This window comes from Typopeltis vanoorti, chromosome 8 (assembly GCF_054136105.1).
Source record: "Typopeltis vanoorti isolate ZY-2024b chromosome 8, IOZ_Tvanoo_1.0, whole genome shotgun sequence".
Classification (NCBI taxonomy): domain Eukaryota; kingdom Metazoa; phylum Arthropoda; class Arachnida; order Uropygi; family Thelyphonidae; genus Typopeltis; species Typopeltis vanoorti.
Genome location: NC_143556.1, coordinates 146,416,309 through 146,444,301, shown reverse-complemented (window position 1 = coordinate 146,444,301; position 27,993 = coordinate 146,416,309). Strand labels below are relative to the sequence as shown.

Sequence of the window (27,993 nt, the reverse complement as noted above, 5' to 3'; positions counted from 1 at the left end):
TCTTCTGCATTCCCACATTCAGATTTATTTCCTTTTTAAAATATGGGTACTATGAGCTCTACTTTAATCACCTGGAATTTGACCTTCTAACAACCACTGCAAAACTTCTTTACCTCCATTTCTGGTTGAATATCATCTACTCTGGCTGTCTTTCCACATTTCAGGTTTTTAGGGCAGGCTCAGCCTCAATTATTGATATGTATTCCTCTTGAATACTCACAATGACTATTCTGTCGTTTCTTGTTCCATTTAGCAGTATTTCAGAGTAATTATCCAGACATCTAGAATATCTATCTTCGAGTTCACTATTAAATTTCTCATACAACCTGTTTTTATTAATTACTGCCTACTGTCATACTCTCAAGGACTCCAATCAAACTTTTGTGGATTTCTGCTTAAACATTAAAAGCTAGAATTGCTAATTCTGGTACCATGTAAAATCTTTTGTGTGATGTTTAATCATATATTCTAATTTCAAGTTTTAAAAATTAATCTAATTTCCTGTTTCCTTTAAATGTTTACTTAGTAAAGATGGCATAGCAATAAAGCACTATCCACATTGCTACTCGCATTTGATGTCTTCTGAGCAAGAGTATTCAGCAGTCTTAGCAAACAACACTGGTGGAACTGCATTTAAAGTACAGCAATTGCCTTTCACACCTTTTGCCATGGCAACATAGTTCTCTGACATGGCTGTATTGCTGGTCAGGTTAAGTCAAAAATAAATGCAATTATGTTTAGTGACTGTACAGAATGAATGACTTATAATCACCGTTAGCAGGTCTCCAGAAATCTACATGCCATGGGTGAGTTATCAGAGACAACTGGCAAGTGAATTGTCAGCCTCATTCTAAATGCATTCAAAACATTTTAAAACATCATCTCATTCAATTTCAAATTATTTGATTATGGGTGGCTGCCAACCAATTTATTAAAGAAGTTTTATTTCCAAAGAGAGATGGAAATAAAACTTCTGGATCTGAAATCCTTAATTCCCTTTAATAAAAAAAAAAATAAAATAAAAATAAATAAAAAAAACTACAATAAAGTTGAAAGTTTTCTTTAAAAGTCATAACATAAAAGGATGGAAGAAAGTGAAGATGATTCGTTTATCTCCTTGAAGGTTCAGAACTTTATTTTAATTTCTATATGGGAAAAACTTAATAAATATCCACTATTGAGTTCCATGAATGTCATTTCTCTCACAGCAGTATATAGCGTTCTTTTTACTCCACACATGCTCAACTACACATCACACTTACGGTTTTGCTTCAGTTACGAAACAAGAAATATGAGTCTCCATTGCATTTCAGTTTTCAGAGTTCAGTTTTGTGGGATTGTAATCCAATTCTTGGTACCATGATTGTTCCTGTAATAAAAGAGCGACTTTTCTTTTATGATTAGAAGAATCCATAACAACAGTAGAGCTCTCTTTGTCAGACTTAGTAATAATGAGATGACTGTTTGTCCTAAGGATTATAATGCTTTTATTTCAGTAAAAGTGATGATTGTAGGTGGAAGCTTAGATTTCAGTAGAATAGATGAAATTTCCAAATGAAGTTTATTAGCATATTCTAGACAGAGTGAATAAGTTATGGATTCTGCTAATCAATCCCATAATAAAAGAGTGACTTTTCTTTTATAATTAGCATGTATTTTTTTTTGTATTAATTGAAGAAATAATGAAAATCCTTTTAATACTGTTATTTAAAAATACAATTATCTTGCAAAGACAAGTGAAAGTCTGGATCATGTGACTGAATTGCACTGCAAAAAGTGAGTCTCTGGCTCCACATCAAGTATTATCTACTTTCTTGTTTTCATGAATTGGTTATGGATGATTTCAAACAGATATTCAAATTCATTCAGCCACGTGATAATCTAATTATAGTAAGATTCCAATATTTTTTTCAATATATTTTGAAGCATAATTAAAAACGAATGAGAATTTAAATTTGGCCACAGTATAAATCTGTAAATTTAATACCATATTTATAATATTCATAACTAAAATTTATAAATATAAGAACAATCTGTCCTCTCTCATGAAAAAGCAAACAATATTACAATTATACTTGTTAGAATAAACTTGCTCACTCTAACAAACTGCTAAAAAGTTCTTGGACAAAGTTCCACAGCATTGATCTATGTTAAAGGTGATTTGTTATAGCAAACTCCAACTATAACAAATAAATTCCTTCCCTTATGTTTCTCATAGTGGGCATCATCAACACAACATCAACAATTAAATTTCAAAACTTTACCTTTCTTTTTTAACTTAATGCAATTTCAAAAATCATAAATGCACTCCCCCTTCCCCAAAAGTTAGCATAGCTTAAAAATTAAATTTATGAAATCAACTCACCTCTTTCTAACATTCTAATAGCTTCAGCCATGTAAGGAAGCAGCAAACGATTTACAATAAAGCCAGGAGTGTCCTGAAAGATGGTTTCCTTATTTTATTAACCAAGCAACAAATCATATATTGAATAATTAAGAAGTGTTAAAAAAAAGCATTAAACCAAATTCAAGAAGGTAAAACAAAAAACAAAATATCCAGAATTAGTTCTTGGGGTCAGGGTATACAGGATGACATTCCAAACTACTGTCAAGCTAAAATTAAAGACACATTCTATACCTCAAACTTCATGCAACTGCTGTAGTTACAGAAACTACATCATCACCAGTAACCTTGCATTTCAGATACAGCCCTTCGGTATCTGACAAGCCATTAAGATGTCTCACTACTGATAGTCTCATATGCTCAAAAGTTCCAGGCCTGTATCTGCTGATACTCCATGCATGATCAACACATTCCTGAAATTTATCACAATGATGGAGAACTGCCGATGATGTCTTGCTTGAATAATTGCATGTAGACTTTGACTGGTTCATATGAGAGAGTGAAATTGTCAGAATGCAAGATTTGATGAAACAGTTTTTGAAAATGAAAAATGAATATGCAGAGTAATGTTAGACATTTAGTAGAAACTAATGAAAGTATGCAAAATAATAGAATGAAAGAAAAAAGGGTAAAAGAGGTGGTGAGTGATTTCAGGATAGCAGTGTATGGAGATTCTATAGTTAGAGGATTAGTTAATGAGATTGAGTCCATAAGGGCTGCTATCCAGAAGGGAGAATGAGCAAGATAATTCAGGCATTGGACATGAGAAGGAAATGAGCAAGACAGTGGTGATTGTGGGGACAAATGATTTAAGTAAACATAAGGTACATGTAAGGACGAATATTATGAGGTTATTGAGCAGAGTGAATGATAACAGTATAGTGGGAAAGGTTGTCAGCATAATAATGATAAGTTGAGATGAAGAGCCAGAATCATGAATGGTATGCTAGGCTGTGTGAGGAGAAGGGAGTACAGTTAGCGGATGCATGGCATGTGTTGGAGGGAAGAATGGAATTATACAGGCATGATGGGTTGCATCTGAATGGCTTTGGAGTGAGTGCACTAGCAGTGGAAACAGTAGTAGTGTGAAAGATGAAGTAATGCAAGAGGAACAGGGAAGCAGAAGCCTGGGTGGACAGGGAGACATGGAATAAGGAGAGTGGATGTTGAAAGTAGCAGTGAATGTGTGTATGGAGATGATAGGCATGGAAATGAAGTATATTGTAATGTGGATGGGGAAGATGGGCCTGAGCAGTTATATGTGGTAAGTGGTGATAGAAGTGATTGGAGAAGGACAGGTATGGTCGGAAATTACAACCAACAGGTGGCTTGGATATTTGTAAACAAATAAACCAGTTTATTTGTTTACAAATGCAGAATTATCAGAAATAAGGGAGATGAAATGATTTCATTGATTGAGTTTACTTGCTTCATTCCATGTTTCACTTATTCCAATGATTTTGGAATAAGTGAAACATGGTTGAATGAAGATGATATCGTAACAGGAATAGAAATGGAAGGATACAATATTTTTGTAAGTATAGAAATTACAAGAAGGGATGGGAAGTGCTACTGATGGTAGCAGGGGAATTATATCCACATAAGGTAGACATGAAAGAGGGAAATAATGGCTATGGTTATGAGGTTGTCATAACCATAGTGTAAAGTGGTGTAAAGTGGAGGTTGACAGGAAGACATATTTAGTTGGATGTTGCTATAGGCCAGGGTATGTGGAGGGCGGTGATGAAGAAATGCATAAACAACTTGGGTTAGTGAACAAAGGAAGGGTGATTTTAATTATATCAGTATAAATTGGAATGAAGAGATAGCATTTGGGAACAAGGAAAATTAATTTCTCGAGTTCATGGGAGATAATTATCTCAGGCAGCATGTAAAGGAAGGCACATGAGAATCAAGAGTTTTATATTTATCATTTCATCACAGGATGTAAGTGTGAATGGAGTTTTGCACTTTCCTCCAGTTGATGAAAGTGATCATGAAGTATTCACCTGGGTTGTGGCTAGACACATGCAGACTTCTGTAAGGAAAGAATATATGTGGAAGTAAAAGGCTGGCTATGACAAGCTTAGAAGACAGCTTGAAGCTACCTCATGGAATGAGGAGCTGAGCAGTGAGTAAATAAATGCTGCTTGGAACTGACAAAGAAATACATGACAGCATCAGTGTGCGAATGTATTCTAAAGGCCAAAAGTCTCAATAAGGTAGGTGTAAAATGGTTAAGTGAGTGAGGGGCTTAAGCATGAAATCTGGAAGAAGAAAGTAATTTGGAGGCAGTACAAGATGAATAATGGTAATAATCAGTTACATGAAAAGTATAAAGAACAAAAAGGAAAGTGACTCAGTAAGAAAAACAAAAGTGCAGTATGAGCAGAAATTGGCAAATGAAATGAAGAAAAACCCTAGAGAGGTTTTTAGATTTGTGGCAGGTAGAAGGAAGACTGAAAATGGTAGAAAGGTAACAACTGCAGAAGACATTTTTGAGGTATTCAGTGATACCTCAAAATTATAATCAATTTATAAGGGCATTTCATCCTCATAAGGGTGCAATCATAAGAAACTTAAGTGCAGAGGACAGGAGAGGATGGCTTAATTGTGAGTGAACAGGAGAAATAAATAACATTCATGTCAATAAGGCAATAAGATTTGATGAAATATCACCATGTGTCTTAAGGGAATGTTTCACGGAATTGACAATAGCACTGGCATGCCTGTTTAATCAAGAGTCTTGCAACAGCACAGGTTCCAAGGGAGTAAAAAGAAGGTAAAATTGTTACACTGCATAAAGGTGGTGATAAGGCTGTGGCTAGAAATTATAGGCTAATCTGTATATCTGGAATTGGGATGATAACAGCAATATTCTCTGTGGTTATCAGTATGGGTTTGTTAAAGGGAGATCATGTTTTAGTAGCTTACTTATGTACTATAGAACAAGGTGACAAATATGTCTTGGGAAAGGGAGATGCATATACTTAGATTTTACAAAAGCTGTTGATAGACTACCACACAACAAGCTGTTAAATAAATTGAAATGGATGAGACTGCATAACAGACTTGGATCAGTGACCGGCTATCAAACAGATATCAGAAATTCGTATATAGGTGTGCAGTATCCCAAAAAAGGAAGGTCACTAGTGTTGTGCTTCAGGGGTCAGTTTAGGGACCATTGGTGTTCAAATTATAAATTAATGACATTGGGGTGGATTTAACTAGTGATGTGCAGCTATTTGTAGATGATGCAAAATTGAAGAGAGCAAAGCAGAGTCAAGCAGATGTTATGGCCTTACAGGACATGAATGGGCAGGTAAGTGGTCAATGTTGCAAAGTGTAAGGTTATGAAATTTGGTAAGTAACAAGGGGATGCAAAGTATATACTTGGTTTGGAAACTTCGGTAGAGGAAATGAGAGATCTGAGAGTGGTGGTGGTGGACAAGTACCTTAAATTCAGTGGCCACAGTGCACAAGTTGTGAAGACGTCACATCGGATAATGCAATGATGCGGAGGACCATGATATGCAGAAATAAAGAGGTTATATGCCACTGTATAAAGTCTTGATCAGGCCTCATATGGATTATTGTGCACAGATTTGGTCACCAGGTTTTCATGGTTATGAGGATATGTTAGAAAAGGTCCAGAGAAGATTCACAAAGGTGAGTGGTATTTGGAACATGGAGTACAAGTATAGATTGAGAGAATGTAAATTGCAAAGCCTTGTGAACAGGCAGTGGGGGGGGGGAGAGGTATGATTGAGATAAACTAGTCAGAGGTTGTTATCAGGTAGACATAGAGATTTTTCATAGAATGGTAAAGGGGTAGAACAAGGGGCCATTGCTGGAAACTGTATAAGGAGGAGTGAGGAGCAGGTTCTTTGCATGGAGAGTGGAATGTATTGCAGAATCAGTTTAAGGCATGGTTGGATAAGCAGTGTGCAAAAGCGTGTACCTCCCATGATGAGTCTCTTACTCCATGGAGGTCAGATGTTAATAATGATTCACTGATTGCTGTCTGCTCTGCATGTGCTGTTGGGATTCATGCTGCATCTAGCAAAGGCTATATCTAGAAATGAAAGGTTTTGGCTTTTGCCAAATTAATAACTCTGCAAAATTAACTCTGTGAATTAATAAACTTATAAGTTCATTAATTCACAGAGAAGCACGTATAAATTATGTTTAATTTATACGTGCTTTTCTGTTGCTTCTTTTTTGTACTTTAATTTTTGTAGTTTGAAGTTTAAATTTTTGTACTTATTTTTGTACAAAATTAAAATTCTTTAAAATATGAGTGTTCGGATTAATTTGTTCACTACTGTATATTTGCTGTAGTGTAGTGTTTACATAGATGCATATATTCCTGAAGATGACACCTTAATGTAAACATCTTTTTTTTTTTTTTTTTTTTTTAAATCTCAGACAGTAGTTAACTTCATACATCTAGTTATAGTGAGTGCTGTTCACCATTTAATTTCACTGAATGAAAGGATTATCATTATATGAATAGCCCCATCTATATTAATCTGTTAAAGAAACCAGATATTTTAATATTAAAAAAAAAAAATTCTCACACATGATCTAATTATTTTATAACATCTTAGAAATTTAGTTTTGCTCATTTACTTCTTTTCAGATATGTCCAAAAATATTTTTCACTCATCATCGACTTATTGATATGTATATTCAAGGGATGTACAGAATATTATGATAGTTATATATTATTAAATTTGTTGCAACTAGCTTGCTATCAAATCCTCTAAATTGCCTTATCATTTGTCAGGATTCCAGTGCAAACCTTATATTTCATTCTTCTAAAGGCACTTTTAACTACATCGCAATCCATCTAGATTTTCCTCTGGGTCTTTTTTGCCTGATAAACACCTGTTTTGATAACCTTTCTTCTTCTTCCAAATGTCAGGTTACTTCCTAATATCTCCTCTCTTTGACAGACAGCTGCTGCCCCTGATGCCATCTGTTTTTCTCAAAACTAATCATATCTATATTTAAATAACATTCACAGCATACACATGTAACAAAAAAAAATATATAGAATTCTATTCAAGAACTCCAATATATTTCCTTCAACATTATATGGATATCATCAGGAAGAGAGACCATTAACTAAATTCAAAATATGAATTAAATGAGCCAAAAAACCATCTGCATACTAGCTCATGCCTCAGTTACAGAAGCATATATGATTACACTATTAAACTTCAAAGGAACAATTGTAGAAAGTTGCATAGGTAAAAAATAATTTAAAATAATTATTTAAAGAATTTTAATTACATCACAGAAGAGGTATTGTTAAATCTTGTACATAGAGTTCATACAATCTGCTCTTTTGATTCCCTTTTGTTAGATGAACTGAATAAAATTAAAAGTAATCTGATGTGTAATGGATACAACAAAACTACCATTTAAAAAATTATCATTATTATTATTATTAAGAGAGATCTCCAGGGAGTCAGAGACTCATCGAGGGAGGCCACATACTATGCACACCAGCTCATGCTAAGCTATCATACTTATTCTTGAATTCATTCACACTGCTTGCATTCACAACATCCAATGGCAATCCATTCCAAATTTGTTAGATGAACTGAATAAAATTAAAAGTAATCTGATGTGTAATGGATGCAACAAAACTACCATTCACAAAATTATTATTATTAAGAGAGACCTCCAGGGAGTCAGAGACTCATCGAGGGAGGCCACATACTACACACACCAGCTATCATACTTATTCTTGAATTCATTCACACTGCTTGCACTCACAACATCCAATGGCAATCCGTTCCAATCACGCACCACCCTCTGAGAGAAAAATCTGGCCCTTACACCCTTCTTGGCAGCCTTCATTCTCAGCTTCTAAGGATGCCCTCTTGTCCTTTCCTCACCCTCCATAAATCGAACAATCCCATCAATTGAAATCCTGTATGACCCTTTCAGCAGTTTGTAAGTCTCAAACATATCTCCCCCTCTTTCTCCTATTTGCTAGTGTCTGCAATCTACAAATTCTCAACCTGTCTTCATAATCAGTATTCCACAATCCTGATATCATTTTTAACACTCACCTTTGTACTCTCGCCAATATATCAGAATCACATCAGAAACCAGGAGACCAGACCTGCATACAATAGTCCAAGTGAGGTATTATCAAGGCCTTGTAAAGAGGCAAAATAACATCCTTATCTTTACATGTGAACATTCGTTTGAGCATTGCAATTATCTTTTGAGTTGTATTTGCAATCTTTGCCACATGGCCCCTGAACTTCAGCTTCCTATCTATTAACACTCCAAGATCCCTAGCCTCATCGGTTTCTTCTAGCCTAATCCCACCAATATAATACGACATTGGATAGGTAATCATGCCGAAGTGAATGACTTTACATTTATTGACATTGAACTGACACCCATTTTCCCATGCTCACAATTCCAGCTTATTCAAATCATTCTGCAAGGACTGCTATCAGCAGCATTCATGATTACCCTTCCTATCTTTGCATCATCAGCAAATAACTGTATGTCGCTTGTCAAATCCTTCCCAATATCATTAATGTACAGACTGAATAACAGTGGACCAAGAACTGATCCTTGTGGTACACCACTTGTTACCTTAAACCTTGCAGACTCAGATCCCCCGTATACCACTTTTTGATATTTGTCAGTCAGCCATCCTCTTATTCATGCTAATGTTGTATAACCCAAACCCATTTTCTCCAATTTATGCAGCAGTCTGTTATGTTGTATTCTGTCAAAAGCCTTAGCAAAATCCAAAAGTATCATGGTGTATCCATTCCCCTTGTCTAGTTCAATGGTAACATTGTCATAGAATGTGAACAAGTTGCTAAAACATGACCTTCCCTTAGTAAACCCATGTTGTTCATTGCAAAGTAGAGATTCACTGTCAACCCATTTCTGAATGCAGGCCCTAACTAATTTTTTCTAAAATCTTCACCACCACTCCTGAGATACTAATTGGTCGACAGTTTGATACATCAGTCTTTGTACCACCCCTATGCAGTGGAATTACCATACATTCCTTCCATTCCTGAGGAATCTAATCTGTTCTGAGACTCATATTAAACATCCTGGTCAAAGGAATGATCAATTCAGCTGAACACTCTTTTAGCACACATGCTGATATTCCATCAGTCCCTATTGCTGAATTCTTATTCAGTTTGTGCAACAGCTCTAATACCTTGGCCTCACACACCTGCGTTTCTTCATCTAGTGAAGAGGTAACAGTGAGCTCAATGTTGCGTTCACTAGGTTGACAGCTTTTAACGAAATGGGCACTCATTAACTGAACAACTTCTTCTGCATCAGTAACCCTCACTCCATCTGGATTTAGAAGAGTTATTCTTTCATATTCATTCTTTCTTTTACTTGCAGCATATCGATAGAATTCTTGTGGGTTGTCTTTCGCATGCAGAGCCAGTGTCTTTTCATAATCAGACTTTGCTTTCCGTACAACAGTTGTGACTATTCTAGCCTGCTGCTTATAACGTTAATAATGGACGTCATCCTCATGCAAACGGTATTCCTTCCAAATCGTCCTTTTCTTACGAATCTCTTGCTTAATAAGATTACACATCGCATCATTTAAATATTGTTTAAATGCTTCCCATACACTGTCGATATCTTTTCCATCCAGCAACCGATCCCATTCCACTGAACTCAGTATACTCCTCAGTTGGTCATAATTTCCTGCTTTGTAGTTCAACATGTAACCTTTTCTGAATGTAACATTCATAAACTTAGTCACTTCCCAAGTGAGTACCGCATAATCACTGTCACCAACTGGAGGCAGAATAGTTACGTCTTTAACTGAAATGCCCTCTGACACTATAATGAAATCTAGCACTCTTTGACCTCAAGTTCCTTCTGTCACATGCTGGGTGAGGAAGTTGTTCCGCAACAGCTCAATAAATGCATTTTCATTATTCTCATGAGATTCTACTGCTAGCCAATCAATATTTGTATAATTAAAGTTTCCCATTATGATTACTCTTTTCATGCTCACCTTTTCTATTTGGTGATGGATTTCTTCATCACCAGCAACCGATCCACCAGGTCTGTAACAACACCCCACTGTGTAATTTGTCTTATTAGATTCCACCTCACACCAGATGGCTTCAAACTCACTGCCACGTGAAATATTGTTAGTAGTATTACTACATTCATAGGTCTCAACTCTAACTGGATTTAAGTCATCCAATATCATTAGCAGCATGCCCCCTCCTCTCCTATCCACTCTATCCTTCCTAAAAATACTGTACCCATGACACTCGATACCAGTTAATAGGTCTGATAGGTCTCACTAATTCCTACAATCTGAGGTTGCAACATATTGACTAAGGCAACAAACTCTACCCCTTTGTTTCTGATACTCCTAGCATTCGTGTACAGACATAATGATCTACCTTCATGTTCTTTAGTATACGCTTGTTTGCAGTCTGCCTGACCCAATTGGACACCTTGCAGATCTCTATTTTTCTCTAATGCTTTACACATGTAGACATCTTTGCACACATATGATTGGTCTGAACCGGACGAGCACAAATCCGAAATTGTTCTCACCTCGTCAACATTCCCATGACAAATCCCATTCCCATCATTAACACAGTAATACACCATTTTCACTCTTACACTCACATCATTCCTCCCTTTATAATTTAGTTTCCCTGACTCTCTGTGTTAGGTCTCATACTAGTTAATAGTTTTTCCAGACTCCTGATACCAAACGAATTCAGGTGTAGGCCATCCCTCTTATACAAATCCAATCTTCCCTCAAACTCACTCCACACATCCAAAAACTCACATCCATTCCTTCTGCATAGCCTATGCATTAAATCGTTTTCCATAATAGCCCTTCTTTTTGATTCATTTTTATCATAGCAAGGTAAAATACTAACGATTTTCATTTTCTCACTCTTCACTCTTCCAGCAACCCTTTCATGTCCTCTCTCATACTGAACTTATCACCAGTAAATCATTCATACCTACTACAACTACCATTTCACTTACTTTTCTTTTTTGTTTTTGAATTACTTGAATTATATTTTTAATTTTCGCTCCAGGAAAACTCGCTGTTATAACTCTCTCATCTATAGCGTGTTTTATTATAGAGTCACCATACCAAATAATTTCTTTTTTTTTTTTTTACTAACAATGTCAATTACCTGATTTTCGTTATTTTTTTGACTTACCTGATTTTCGTTATTTTTTGACTTACCTGTTTCCTTGCTTTGTTGTTTCTTATTTTCCTGTTCATTTTTCTTTTTCTCCCTGTGCTCATTTAAACGTCTCTCAACTTTTTGCAATTCCCATGTTGTCTCTCTCTGATGATCTGCTTCAACTTCGCTATTTTGGCAGTTAATTCATTTTTGTTAACCTCCTCCATGTGCACAATAACCTCGTTGGCAGGGCTAACTTTCTTGCCATTTTTTGGTGCCATTTTAAATGTATACTAAATATTAAAATGTCTTAATAAAAATATATGATAAAATACTAAATACGCTATAAAACAATAAAATCTAAACTAGTATACTACAAAACACTAATTTTCTAAAGGAAAACACAATAAAAACAGACTAAAATCACCAACTTTACAGGAGCACTAAATTCGCTGACCAACCACTATGTATCCTCGAACCCTGAAATTATTTATAATTATCATTCTTTTATTACACTACAATCAAATGTGAAAAGAATTTCAATATTCTACCTTAAAGGAACCTTGGAACAAATAGCACAGATTCGTTGTAAATTCAATCTCTATGCTTCCTACAAATCAGCTTGGAAACTGTCTTCCTTCCATCCATCTACAAGGGATACATTACCAACTTTTTCCTTACCAGGTGTCTATCAAGTATCTTACGCATGTCATCTTTGCTATTTTGGAAATGCAGATTAGAATCAAAGAACATCAAGACTGTATTACACTTTTGGAATCCAAACAAGTTGGCTTGCTTTTTATGCTATTGACATTAGGCAGAGAGTTCTTTAGAACTAGACAAAACTTCTTCATTAAGCAAGTTCAAATTGGATTGCATTATCCTTGAGATGTGAAATGCTATGAAAGTGTTCAAACCTCAACTGATCAGACAACCTGCCAATCTCTAAGTTTTGGGAAGTGATCACTATCAGTTGTTTATATATATATATATATATATATATATATGTTTATTAATTTAATTTAAATGACTTAACACAGAAACACAGAGATAATAAATAATGAGGTTTAATGAGGACACTACTAGTTTCATTGGTAATCCAACTTTTTTAGGTGTCAAAGTACAAAGAGCTATACAAAATAATCCAACAGAAACATTGGAGTCCGTGCTACAGTTCCAGCTGTATGTTTATGCATGCGTGTGAAATCGTGAGAACGGCAGCACCGGACAGCAGAGCTATGTAAATATGGCAAGCTGTAGCTAAGGCTGCTATTCATGTGGGTTGAATCGAGGGTAATTTCTTTTGACTTAAGAATACGTGTTTCAAGTTCATCATAACATTTGTGAATGTTAGAAGTTTGAGACCACTCTATTTGATGTTGGCAGCCTTCATCAAGACGTATTCTTGAGTCAAAAGAAATTACCCTCGATTCAATCCACATGAATAGCAGCCTTAGCAACAGCTTGCCAGATTCACATAGCTCTGCTGTCCAGTGCTGGCGTTCTCGCGATTTCACACGCACGCGTAAACATACAGCTGGAACTGTAGCGCAGACTCCAATTTAAACTGTACTACAGTCTTTAGTAGATCTGTTGTTGTTATTACGTAATGTTTCTGTTTACGTCAGATTATTTTGTATAGTTCTTTGTACTTTGACACCTGAAGAAGTTGGATTACCAACAAAACTAGTAGTGTCCTCATTAAACCTTATTATTTATTATCTCTGTGTTAAGTCATTTAAATTAAATTACTAAACATGTTGTTAAACCGAGTAAATCTGCATATGAATATATATATATATATTATCGTTCATATTTACTCGGTAGATAATGTTATAAAAAATTAGTTTGAATGACTATATACCGAGAATGAAAAAGAATAAGGTTTAATGTTAAGATACTACTAGTTTCATTGAATAAATCAACTTCTTCAGGTATCACAGGCAAAGAATTATATAAAATAACAGAGACATGATAAAAGCACATCAACAGATCTAGCATAAAAGACAATAGTACATTTTAAAACAGGTATGCGTGCGGGAGTTCCAATTGAAGTTGACTACGTGCATGAGCTGTCACGAGTGCGCCAATACTGGACAGTGGCAATGTGTGGGTCAGAAAGATTGTAGCTAAGGCTGTTGTTAATATCGGATGAATCAAGGGATATTTCTCTAGATTCAATAATCTTTCTTTTGAGTTCATCATAACACACATGGATATTAGAAGTTTGCGGCCAGTCTACAAGGTGTTGGCGGCCTTCATCCGAGTTAATAGAGAAGAGAACATGGCTAAAGAGAGCGCTGGCCATTGATTTATTTCAATGAAACTAGTAGTATCTTAACATTAAACCTTATTCTTTTTCATTCTCGGTATATAGTCATTCAAACTAATTTTATATATATATATATATATATATATATATATTAAATTAATAATTATGTTGCATTATTTTTTATCTATGCAACTGTTCCTTTGAAATAGTGTAATCACTTCAGTTGCAACTGAGACGCAAGCTAGCATATGCATGATTTATGACATTATTATGATTCATGTTTTTAATGTAGTTAACAGTCTGTCTCTCTGATGTCCATGTAACCTTGGATGAAATATATTGGAGTTCTTGAATAAAATTCTATATATTTCTGTTACATATTTAAATAACTTTCATGGATTACACATGTTCCATTAAAGTTATTTTGTCATATCTATGACAAAATAGCTTTAGCAAAGTATGAATACAGAATGATGAATAATGCAGACATTGAATTATTAGCTGCAATAGTAGCAGAGTCTAATTGTAGATAAATTACAGCAACGTTTAAGCAAAAAAGTATGCATTACAAAAAATCTGAATTAATATGAAAAGGAATGTTAAGTAATGGTATTTCCCACAATGGGTTAAGCATGTTCCCAATGTGCTTATGCCATTACTTAACACGAGAGGAATAAGCTCAGCCTTTTGGATCTGCCCCAAATGGAACAATATGATGTCTTATAACTTTCTTCACAAGAAACCTAGTCTTATTTAGGACTTAATATACTATCTTTTTCCAGCAGTCGAAGGAAAAGCTTTTTCCAGTGAGACCTGCATTTTTATAAGAACTGACTACAAACCCAGACTGATTTAGTTTGTACTACAGTCAATTCTCACTACAGAAAACACACAAGAACCAAAGTATCGCTGAAACCTGGGGAAAAAAAAAGTGTTCCATTTCTTCCTAACCAAGTGCTTATGCAATGAAAAATAGATGTCAACCAGTATACTGCTGGAACATGTCTGACAACTGGTACAGTTGAGAGAGAAAGGAGATGTGTAATGGAAGAAAAAGGAAAGTATGACAAAGCAAGATGTGGGGGGGGGGAGAAAGGAAAGAACACTATATGGTGATTCCATGGTAAGAGCAGACTGAATGAGAGTGATACAAAAATTGTTTTCCTAGGTACAATGATGAGTGATGCTGTTGGAATTCAATAAAGGAAAGTGAAAGAGCTGACTCTAAATTTCCTATTTTACCACAATATGACAGGAACAAACTGAGGGGAAAAAAGGCAATAACTACAAGCAAATTAATGTGTAGATTGTGCACAGTTTATAGAGGAGTGGAGTGGAGTGAATTTAATAGAGGAAAGGTACATAGTGAATTTGAATTTAATGGACAAAACCAGGACTTTTTTTTATAAGAACTGATGGATTGCACTTGAATGTATTTGGAGGTGGATGGCTGGAGAGAGAGTTGTTCAGTGGGAGAATGGGAGCACAAAATCATAGAAAAACTAGAGCTACTGGGGGTGAGGAGTGCAGGTAAGAGTGTATGCAGATACCCTGCCATAGGAGTATGAGAATAGGAATGAAGTTTCTCATGGCTCCTTGAATGCGGGCACTAATTTTTTGGCTAGGTGGTAATTCAGGCTGTTGATTCCTTCAACAATCGGACGTAGTGTGTTTGTTTTGTGTATTTTTGCAGGCCATAAATTCTGGGTGCACGGGTATAATGAGATATTAGTTTTTTGGTAGTTTCTTCTGGCCATGTGTGTTAAGATTTAATTCAGCTGTTTTCTTTTTGATGCATTTCGGGTTGTAGTTTACCATTTGGTAGGTGTTGTAGTCCGATACCAAATGGTTCATTTATTCTATATAGGTTGTCCGATTTAAAACAATAGTAGCATTTTCTTTATCTGCTTTTGTGATAATAATGCCCTTGTTATTTTTCAGGGATTTGATGGCTTGTTTTTCAGTTTTGTTTAGGTTACTGCTTAGTTTTTTGTTTGAGTTTAGTATGCATGACGTTTCCATATATATTTTGTCAGATAGATTGGTGGGGAGGGATCTTAGACCTCTCTCTCGATATGATAAAACCAGCCTGGCTGGATGAGTGGTTAGCATATCCACTCTCCAGCCAAAAGGCTGCGGGTTCGAATCCAGCCGTGGGCATGAATGTTTGTGATTGTCTTTGGAAATACTAGTGGTGGCTGGCAGTAGATGGCGGTGGTGTAGTTGTGGAGACAGTTGTAGAGCAGGTGCCCTCCCTCGATGAGTCTTTGGACTCCATGGAGATGCCAAATAATAATAATAAATAATATCTAGTTTATTTACTGACCTCAGCGTGATGGCGTAGCTTAGGCCTTTTTCTAGCAGCGAGATAACCAGGCTGTGGTCCGATGGTGGTTGGTTGCTCCTAGCTTCATTTATGGGCGATTGCTGCTCCTTTGGTTATGGCGTCTTGATTGTCATAATGCCATTGCCATACCTTATGTTAGAGGCGTTTCGAGAAAAATAGACAGAACACTACACAAATACCACATCAAAACCCCCAACAAAATTAAGACACCTACTCAGTTCTTCTAAAGATCCTCTTCCACACCTAGCCCACCCAGAGGTTTACAAAATACAATGCACATGTAACCTACCATACATAGGGGAAACAGGACAAACCAACCCAATTAGGAAGGATGAACACAAACGACACATTAAATACCTCCATTTTAGAAAAACTGGCCTTTCAGCCCATGCTCCAGACATACTACAGAATTGATTGGAAAGGTACCAAGTCCCTACACAGCACCAAAACTTGTTTCGAGAGAAAATTTAAAAAAGCATGTGAAATGCTCAAACACCTCCATTTTAGAAAAATGGAGGTGTTTGAGCATTTCACCTCCATTTTAGAAAAATACCTCCAGTTTAGAAAAACTGGCCTTTCAGCCCATGCTCCAGACATACTACAGAATTGATTGGAAAGGTACCAAGTCCCTACACAGCACCAAAACTTGTTTCGAGAGAAAATTTAAAGAAGCATGTGAAATGCTCAAACACCTCCATTTTAGAAAAATGGAGGTGTTTGAGCATTTCACCTCCATTTTAGAAAAATACCTCCATTTTAGAAAAACTGGCCTTTCAGCCCATGCTCCAGACATACTACAGAATTGATTGGAAAGGTACCAAGTCCCTACACAGCACCAAAACTTGTTTCGAGAGAAAATTTAAAGAAGCATGTGAAATGCTCAAACACAATCCTAACCTGTACAAAAATGACGGTCTAACCATTCCAAGAATGTGGAGGACCCATTTGCAACCATTATAGCAACTAAAACAAGCAAAAGAAAAATCTCAATACAAGAAGACTTGAAGTTTTTTTTTTTTTAACATTCAATAGCAACCTGAACTGTACAAGTCCAGAAGAAAACCTTAGTATGGGAGGACTTAGCAGGGTTTAGTGTAGTGTTTTTTTTTTTTTAACCACTAGAGGTCAGACTAAGTAAAAGACCAGTTAACAGCATAGATTCAATTTACCTTTATAGAGTACAAGAGCACGTAGCTTGTTTTCGTATACACATGTATTTTTCTGATGATGACCTCAATACAGGGGTTGAAACGTCAATTGTTATTTTATTAACAAGAAAAATAATCATTTCAACACGTGTATTTTGTGTCCCTAAATTCATAAATATAGATCACCTCAAGGAAGTTTAAATGCATCCTGGACACTTACAAACCTGTCCAGAAGAACCCTGAACCTGTACAGCAAGTCCCTATCCCATATATCTCAGTCATTTTGAAGATGATTGCAAAGATCCTAAAAAACTGCAATTTAGTTCCTACATTTTTTTCTATCAACAAAATCGCTTAGTTACTGTCCACCACAAATAAGGTAAACAGCGCTTCCCTTTCTACTCAGGTACAGCGTGAGTACCTTCGCTCCTTATACAAATAGGATGTTCTGTCAAAAAATGACTACAAGAACAGAAATCTTATATCAAGAACATTAAACCTGAAAAAGCTGGTGGCTCAGCATGGAATGGGAACTTGACATACATCCTCTGGTTCAATGACTGCCTCTCTATTACCAAGATTTGGGAGAGTCATCCTCATAAATGGCAAAGCAATAGTGCAAAGCAATAGCTTTTTTTTTTAATATAATGCTATGTCATGCAGTTAATTAATTATATATTTTTTGTTCATTTTTATTTCATTAATTGTAATTTTATTTTATTTTGTAACCAGCTGGAAGGTGGTACTCTGGCATGTAGCTGAGCTCTGTAAATAGGAATTAACATTCTTTGTTCTAGCTTCACTAATGCCTATGCTGATGCACTGATAATGGCCAGTTAGTTTCTGGCAAAAACATTTGCAATAATTTATTGGCATTGATAAGATCTGGCTGATGGACAATGATGCAGTCATAGATATGGTGAATAAAATATGAAGGATATTACATTTTCATGGAGGCCAGACCTAACAGGATGTGGGATGGTACACTGCTGATGATAGTAGAACTGCTGGTTGCAGTTCTACTATCATTTGCTCCTGAACTAATTTGCTGATGCATGTTTGCATCCCCTGACCTATAGCAGCATCTGACTTTATAATTTGTCCTGTTTGCCTCTATTTCACACTACCTAGCCTCAAATGATATTTCCTTTAGCCTGATTAAAAATGGCACACTGACATCTAGAGTAGACTAAAGGAAATATCACTTGAGGCAGGCAGTGTGAAATAGAGGCCAACAGGACAAAATATAGAGTCAGATGCTGCTATAGGTCAGGGGATGCAAACATGCATCAGCAAATTAGTTCAAGAGTAAATGAGTGCAGGGTGAGTAATTATTATGGGGGGGGGGGAAGGATTGATCTATGGGAAGAGATTTAAAGGAGGAAAGCAGTGTCATATTACATTCTTAAGGTCAGAAGGATAACTCTAGTGGAAGAATGAATAAGCAACGTCATTAAGCAAGAACTACAAAAAAAAGCTATAGAGAGAACGTAATGCAAGAGAATAAGCATGATAATCAGCAAACCCATAAGTACAAAGCACAGGCAAGAAGGGCAACAAGCATGGTAAGGAAAGCAAAATTGGAATAAGAGGAAACCAGCAATGCAAGCTAAAAGGAAATATCAAAGAGTTCTTTCATTATGTGGCGAGTAAAGGGAAGAATAATTACAACAGGAAAACCTTAATGGATACTGATAGTAATTCATCTATTCTTTATGCCTCCCCTCTCTACTAAGTAAATCAGACTTTTCAAGGATATATCATCCAGGTGAAGATAATGCAATGAAAGATGTGACTGGACTTCATCTACCCCTATTCTAACAGCAGTCAAGGTAGATGATGTGAAAGTGCTTATGACTACAAAATCTCAATGCAAATACTGCCATAGGATTGGAGGGTTCATGTATTATGAGAAGGTGCAAGAGAATAAGCAATGCTCTGACTGGGCTCTTTAACTTACATCTCAACTCTGGTACAGCTACAAGAGTGGAAAGAGGATAAGATAGTTCCACTATATAAACAGCATCAAAGACAAATGTAGAAAATCAGAGTGATCAATATCTCAGAAGTGGTGAGAAAGGAATGGAAAAGTTGGTTAAGGGAAGATTTCAGGAATGAGGGAACAGGAATGTGATATATGGCAACTGTATGACTTGTGAAAGGTAAATCTTCTCTTTGTAATTAATTGGTTTAAATGTGATAGTTCAGATGGAACAAAGGAAATGACTACATCATGATACTGCTGGGTTTTGCAAAAGTATTTGACAGGCGATTACACACAACTCTTATATAAATTGGAGCAAAAGCAAATGACATAAATAAGAGAAATGACATACAGACTACAAAAAAAAGTATTATATGGTAGCATGTGTCGTACAGCTATGTACTTGTAAAATATAGTAGACATGAAATTATCTTCTTGTTTTAATCCTTTACCTAAGCATGATCCTAGGTAAAGGATTAAAAAAGGATTTAATCCTAAGCATGAGCAAATTAAGTTGGCACATGAGGCGTCTTTATAACTAGGCTACTTATATAAATGTGAAGGCAGAGGACTGGATTAAGGAATTAAAACAAAGAATATACAGGTGTCATTCAAGAATTGCAGATAACTGGGAGGAGACTTCCATGTAGCCTTTTAAGGAATGCAGAGAAATGACCAAAGTTTCTGAAACCATTCCTCACCTTTTCATGATACATCCTGTAAGAAGGCATCTACCTGGATAATGAATGAATGAGGATCAGATAGCAATTTGGAATTTAGCTGACAGGTTTGTATTCTTATTGGATTCTTATTACCGGACCATGCTCCAGCTGATAGAATCAGCTGGAGCATGGTCCGGTTAAGCAAGGTTCCTGTTGTTTTCAACAAGAAAATAGAACAGAGTGAAAAGTCGATTGTTGAACAAATTCCAACTCAGCATAAGAGTTTAGGATTAGGAACATTAACCAAATAGGCTGTCAGTATGGGAAAAAGATAATGGATATAATGATATGTGGAGAAATCTAAAGTTATTCATTTTAGGATATATAGATTACAAGCTGTCTACTACACTGATGGAACAATACTACAGGAAATAGATGAAGCTAGAGATTTAGGGGTGGTGTTCGACAGAGTTTAGGGGACATATCGTTAAAGTAGCTCATAAGAGTACTTGGCTGCCGAAGATCAAACTAACAAGTAGAGATAAGGAAGTTGTTATTCCTCTTTATAAGTCCTTGATACATCCACATCTGGATTACAGATGTGGATTTTCAAGTCTGAACCCCTGGGTTTCTTTGAGATAAGGAAGCAGTGGAGAAGATTCAGAGATGAGAGAACAAGATGGTAAGTGGTCTGTGGAATGTTACCTATGAGTATAAATTGAGGGTGTGTAGATTGCAGAAGTTGGTCAATACGAGAAAAAGAGGGAATATGATAGAAACATTTAAGTTACTTAAAGGATTTTATAGGATTGATGCACAGGAAATGTTTCAGCACTTGGCTAGAGGCCAGAACAATAGGTCATCCCTGAAAGTTGAATAAAGGTGTGCTTATTAGGGGTGCAAGGACTAGATTTTTTGCTTGGAGAGTTTTGAATGAGTAGAATGGGTTGCATAAGTTGCAAGTGCTTTATCTGTTAATGAGTTCAAGGAGAGGTATGATAGATTGTGTGGATAGTTGGATTTCTTGTGATGACTCTTCGGACTCCATGAAGGTACCCGTAGAATAATAATAATAAACATAAGCATAATGTAGAAGAAATTTAAATAGCAAAAGAACTGTAGTACCAAATCGACATAACGGGTATTACTGAAACAATAGTGTGTGCAAGAAAGCTCTTTTAAAAGGAATTCAAGTGCAGCAGCTTTAAGAGGTGAACTGTAAACTCAAACATTATTCAATAAAAAAATGAAAGAGGTTGTAAACAAGAACCAAACCTTGGAGATTTAGTTACAAACCCTGCAGGAAACATTCATTCAGGCATAGACTCATGAGGTAAAGTTAAGATACATCAAGAAAAACAAGAAAGCATATGGAAAGTTCCTGCCAAGTCAGTTAATATGTGCTCTGAGAGAATACAGAGAAAAATGTAAGAAAGCAAAGCAGTGGGTAAAACTAACTACACAAAAGTTAGTCTGGGAAGACTTTGGTAAGAGCACAGAAATTGTATGAAGTATACTGTAAAAGCAATCAGGTGATAAAGGTGTGATGAAAACTGAAAATAAACATATTCTAGATGTCTAAAGTAATTATTTTGAAAGATTGCTAAATGAAACTAGTAGAGACAGCATGGTAGCAGTAAACATTTACTGGAATGCAATCAGGAGTAGATAATATTTGATCAGAAAGGTCAACTCGCACATTTAGAAAGAGCAATGGATAAAATGAATCATTATTATTATTACATAACACCTCCAAGGAGTCCAAAGAATCATTGAGGGCACCAACTCTACAACTCTCCATCTCCACCAATCCACCAACCGCAACTACCTTCATCGTCTACACCAATGTCATCTACTGCCGACCACCACCACTATTTTCACAATCACAAACATGCACGCCCACGGCGGGATTCAAACCCACAGCCTTTTGGCTGGAGAGTGGATACGCTAACAACTCGGCCAAAGGAACATCCGTACATGGGATGAGAATTAACAATCTGAGATTTGCAGATGACATTGTTATTATGGAAGAAGAAAAAAGAGAACTGTTAAATGAGGAAAGAAAGAGATTTGGACTTGTTATGAACTTGGAAAAAACAAAGACAATGGTATTTGATGAGAAGAACATGAGACAAAAGATACAAGTGGATGGAACTGATATAGAAAATGTAGAACAGTTCACATATTTAGGAAGTAAAATGACATATGATTTGAACTGTAAAAAAGAAATAAAGATCAGGATTGCAAAGGAAAGAACAAATCTGAAGGCCATGGATAACATCTTGAAAAGAAAAGTGATCAGTCTGCAAACAAAATTAAGAGTGCTGGAAACATGCATCTTTAGTGGTGTACTGTATGGATCTGAAACATAGTAATAACTAAGGAATCAAGAAAAGAATTTTGGCATTTGAAAAAACTCATTACAGGAAGATTCTAAGAATAGGATGGGTACAGAAAATGAAGAGCTCTATAGGAAGACACAACCAAAGGAGAATCTAATGCAGAAGATTATAAAATGGAAACTGCAATTATTTGGACACATATGCATAATGAGTGAAGACTGGAAGATAAAGACATTCGTGTTTGGTATTATGGATGGTGTAAACAGAAGAGCCAGGCCATTCAGAAAATGGATAGATGGCATAAAGGAATGGTGTGGAATGGATGTACAGAAACTGCAACACCATGCACTGGACAAAGAAAGGTGAAAGAAGCTAGTGAAGGAGGCATCGGAACCAACGGGCAGTGAGCCCATGGTTCGTGATGATGGTGAATCAGGAGTAGATGATATTTGACCAGAAAGACATGAAAATATACAGTGGCTTTATAATTTGAATGGCTGTCGGATAATTGGCATAGAGCTCTCATAGCACCATTTATAAAAAAAAAAGAAATAAAATTGAATCTGTTGAAAGCTTTTCCACTTGGTTATACTAGAAATTAAAGACACCAAGAAATTATATTTAGTTTAATCTTTATCCAAGTGTAAGAAAACAAAGTATGCACCTGAAGTAATTTCAGAACAAGGCAACTCGTATATAGAAACTAATGACTTTACATCACATGCATTATGGGAAGGGTTACTAGCCAGACCTGTTTTGATCTTTATTGAGATCTCATGAGTGGGAGCCAGACCCAGAAGTGACACCTACATTGAAGTAATGCAGAAGTCATATTTCCATATACGAGTACAGTAAAATCCCAAAGTTACGCGATAGGTGGGACCAACAAAAAGCGCGTAAGTCGAATTCGCATAACTCGGGTTATTAATTTTGCAAGTAATTTATATATATACAAACATATAAAATATTAGTTAATTGGGACCAGAAGGTTTACAAAAATACCTACTTTTTTAAGAAATATAATCATAATTGTAGTTTTTCGTACATAAAAAAAAATAAAGTTATTTCGATGTCTATGGTTTCATAAAATCTAATAGATTCATCTGACAGCATAATGTTTTGTTCTTGTCATGCAGAATTTCTTCATAGCAAGCCAATGATTTTTTTATTCCTTGCCTTGTGGCTACAATTCGTTCCTTGTTAAAATCTATGTCCTCCAAAATCTGTAAGCCTTTCTTAATTAAGCTGACACCTTCTGTTAATTTTGCAATTGTCATGTGCTTTTCTGGTAGAACTGGATCTGAGATTTCGGTCTCTTCAGTAGTGCTTTGCTCATGCATCTCTATAAGCTCATCAATTGTAAGCTCCTTGTTATGTGAGTCTAACAGCTCGCTGACATCTTCACTGTCGACTTCTAAATCTAATTGCCTGGCAAGGTTGACAACTTCTTCTATTGCCTTAGCAACTTGATCAGTTTCTGGCAACATTTCCGTTTCGCATTTAAATAAGGATGGACAAAGTTTTTTCCAGACACCATTCAAAGTTTTTTGGGAAATTTCACCCCAAGAATCTCTGATAAACCTTACAGCATCTAAAACATTAAACTGTTTCCAAAACTCTTTAACAGACAGTTGCTCATTTTGCCTCATAGCTTCATTCAGACTTGCAAATGAAAGCCGTGTGTAGTACGCTTTGAATGTTTTGATAACTCCTTGGTCCATTGATTGAAGTAAGCTGGTTGTATTTGGAGGCAAGAAAACAACTTTTACACATGGATCAAAATCAATTAAAGTTGCAGGAGGGTGACCAAGTGCATTATCAATAATGAGTATAACTTTAAAAGGAATTTTTTCAAACTGGCAATAATGTTCAACTTCAGGTATGAAGTGGTGACCTAACCAGTCTTCAAAAATAGAAGCTGTCACCCAAGCTTTAGAATTTGACTTCCAAATCACTGGCGAGCCAGCTTTAGATTTTTTTTTTTTTTTTTTAGAGTTCTTGGATTTTTGGAGCGATAAATTAAGAGACATTTTAACTTGCGCCAGCTGCATTTCCTCCAAGCATTACTGTCAACCAGTCTTTGGAAGCCTTAAAGCCAGGAAACGTTTTTTTCTTCACGTGCGATGAAAGTTCTCTTAGGCATCTTTTTCCAGAACAAGCCAGTCTCATCTACATTAAATATGGTTTGACCGTTATAGCTACCTTCCTCGATGATAGCCTTAAGTGTCTCAGGAAAAGAAGACGTAGCCTCTTTTCTTTATCAGTGCTTGCCGCTTCTCCACTCACCACGATGCTGTGCCAGTTACAGCAATTTTTAAATCAGTTGATCCAACCATTACTGGCCACGATATTTTCTTCTTTGGCCACTTCTCTAGCTTCTACTTTTAGCCTCTCAAAAATCAGCTTGGCTACATATTGTCGTTTGATCAACTGGACAATTTTTTACTCTCACTTGATTATCACACCATAATTTAAGCATCATTTCCATCTCACCAATAATTCCATGACGTTTCCGAATTATGCTTGAATTCAACGATTGGGCATTTTTCACAGCAGCGAGAATTCTTTCTTTATCTTTTATGATTATTCTTACTGTAGATTCCTGTAGATCAAACTTCTTTGCTAGCTCACAAATTTTCATTCCGCCTTCAAAATCCTTAATAATGTTGAGTTTTGTTTCCAAAGTCAATGTTTTTCTTTTCTTGCTAGCTAGAAGAATCAGACTTGCTTCTTTTGGACGACATTATTATATTTTATGTCATAAAATTTTTATCAAGAACATAACATTAAACAATTGCAAGGTTTGTAGACTATAAAAATCGTGTATGAATGGAAACCGTGCGAAACACGTCAGTGCTTTATAATAAATTTAGTTTAATCCTTTATCCAAGTGTGAGCAAACAAAGTTTGCACCTGAAAGTATCTTCGGGACTGGGTTAAGGTGGTACAACACCAGGGCAACTCGTTGCAAAGGTGAAGCAAGCTAACATCACTCCTATCTCAGTATCTCCTATAATGCAAAACACATCTCCTTGCGGATATGTCTAATGTTATGCATTAAGGGAAAGGCCACTACCCAGACTAGTTTCGACCTTTATTGAGGTCTCTTCAGTGGGAGCCAGGCCCAAGTGGAGATATCAGGCAGAAGCATTAGCAGGTCATCTCTACCTACAGGAATTGATAATTTACTCTGGATTTAGAGAAAGAAGTTGAAAGTTTATTTTTCACTTGGTTAGAGTTTTTCACTTGGTAATTTAGTTTAATTAATAAATAATAAATTTAAATTAAAAAAGGGTGGCACACCAATTGGCAATTCCTATATGTAGAGATTACCTGCAAACCACAAAATGGTCATACTCAAAATCACACTCCCAGAGGTTATGGAAACAGCCAGAGGTCCTTGGAGGCTTCTTCCCACCTTTCCCAGTCTTTTTAGTGACCAGCTACAGAACCTCTATGACAGATGGACAAACACCAACTGGGACTGTGAAAACTGGCTGAGCTTCAAGTGGCAGGCTAGGGAACTGTTCCAAAAATGTGGGTGCAAAAGGGCCTACCAACAACGCAAATGGCTGAGGGATCTCTACAGGGAACTCGGCTGGTACCGGACAAACGAACGGAGCGGAGTTCTCTGCGGACATCTTATCAGGCAAGTAGAAAGAGAGCCGCAGCAAGAGCGGCAGAGTAGAGTCGAGGACCTCGATTTTCGAATGAGACTCTATCTCAGAAATTTGGAAACACCTTCCGCCGCATTCTACAACCAACAACGGGTGGCGGCTAATGACGAGAAAACGATTTACCAGATCGAAGAGAAGGGCCAGATTCTACACTCAACCCACGAAATACTCCGTCACTTTCATCAGCAGTATATCAGCATCTTCTCTGACCAGCATGGCACAGATGACTTCAGTAAGTGGGATGCAACACGTTTTCCCGATCATCTTAGTGCCCTGCATGACAGGCCGATAACTGCAGCCGAAATAAAGGCTACGTGCAAAACGATGAAAACAATGAAGACCCCAGAGCCAGACGGACTGGGGATAGAATTCTATAGATCTATCTGGGAATTTGCAGTGGCAGCATTAATAAACATCTTTAACGAATTCCTCACTTCGGGAAACATCCCCGAGGAATTCGTTAAGAGCTATACCATATTTATCCCCAAGAAAGACCGAGATCGGACTTTGTCGAATAACTGGCGTCCAATCTCCTTAACCAATTTAGACTATAAGATCTTTGTAAAAATTATCTGCACACGCCTTAAGGGTGGTATCGAAAATATAATAACAGGCTCACAGGTCTACGGGATCCCCGGTAGATCTATGGAACTCAATCTCTTCTTGTTAAGAGACTTGATCAGACTGGCTAAGGAAAAAAAAATACCCCCTGGCACTTCTTTCCACCAACCTGGAGAAAGCGTTTGACAGCGTCAACCACAGGTACTTGCAGAACATCCTCCAAAAAACAGGCGTGGGCCCGAGACTTCGGCATACAATTAAAAACATGTACGCGGAAGCCACGACCCAACTATCTATTAATGGGTTTCTGACAGAACCAATCCGCATAAAGAGAGGGGTTAGGCAAGGCTGCCCACTAAGCCCCCTCCTCTTCTCCCTAGTATTAGAACCTCTAATCAAAAGAATTGATAACACCCCCGCAATTAATAGTATTCCACTGCCCCAAGTCTCTAGACAATGCAAAATAGCAGCATATGCGGATGATGTAGTGGCCACACGCAGAGATTCTGAGTCCATCTATATCTATCTGCACATGCTGCAAAAGTTCAGCATAGTCAGTGGTCTTTGCGTTAACGCACAAAAAACTAAAATCAAAAGTTTTGGAAATTTCCATAGCATTGAACTTCCCTACGGTTTAACGCTACAGACACAGTCCCTAACAATACTAGGCATGCCTTTTTCAGACACCCTAGCACTACCAATCCAAAAATTGCAGGAGACAAGCAGGGACAGGATAAGGCTGTTCAAACCAACCTTTTTCTCCTTTTATGGCAGAGCAACAGTAATAAGAACAATCGTCACCCCAATGCTGATGCACACTGTCAACATCACAGGCATCACACTGTCACAAGAAAATAAATTATCAAAAGAACTCATTGATTTCTTCTGGAATGGGAGAAAACACGAAGTAAAGAAAGAATACCTACAACTCAAACAGGAAGAAGGGGGTTACGCTCTGCCCAATCACAAAAGCTTGCTACAAGAAAACAAGTTCAAAACCATATACGGAAGGCCTTAAACTCCAACCACATTTCTGGCATGCTAATTAAATACTTTATAGGACTTTTCCTCCCCCTCTTTGGGATCACGGACTATGCTGGACCCCGCTCAAGGGGGGGTGCCCAAGTGGTACCGTACATTAGTTAAATCGATCACAACACTCAGAGACAGAGGAATAGCAATCCTCACACACAAACCCAAAGCAGTATACTGGGATTTCTTCCAACTTTCCAGGCGTGATACACCCAATCTCAGGACAAATAATGAAATTCTCTTCAGAAATATCAAAAACAGCTGGGGACAACCTTTTCATCGAGATCTAGCCTGGAGAATAGCCTATGGGCGGCTCCTGGTGAAACAGGTGAAATCCCAGTATGTACCTAGCCCGTGCGACCCCTTCTGCGAT

General features: G+C 36.7%; 1 protein-coding gene across 5 annotated transcripts in view; it reads right to left on the bottom strand.

The window, feature by feature from the left end:
* LOC150104412 (hydroxyacyl-coenzyme A dehydrogenase, mitochondrial-like) overlaps positions 1-27,993 on the bottom strand; it is a 227,690-nt gene that overhangs the window by 38,485 nt on the left and 161,212 nt on the right. For all 5 annotated transcript variants that reach the window (XM_090396993.1, XM_090396992.1, XM_090396995.1 and 2 more), the window contains exon 7: positions 2,366-2,438. In XM_090396993.1, coding sequence (XP_090253119.1) covers positions 2,366-2,438 — 73 coding nt within the window. The remainder of the gene's footprint in view (positions 1-2,365; positions 2,439-27,993) is intronic.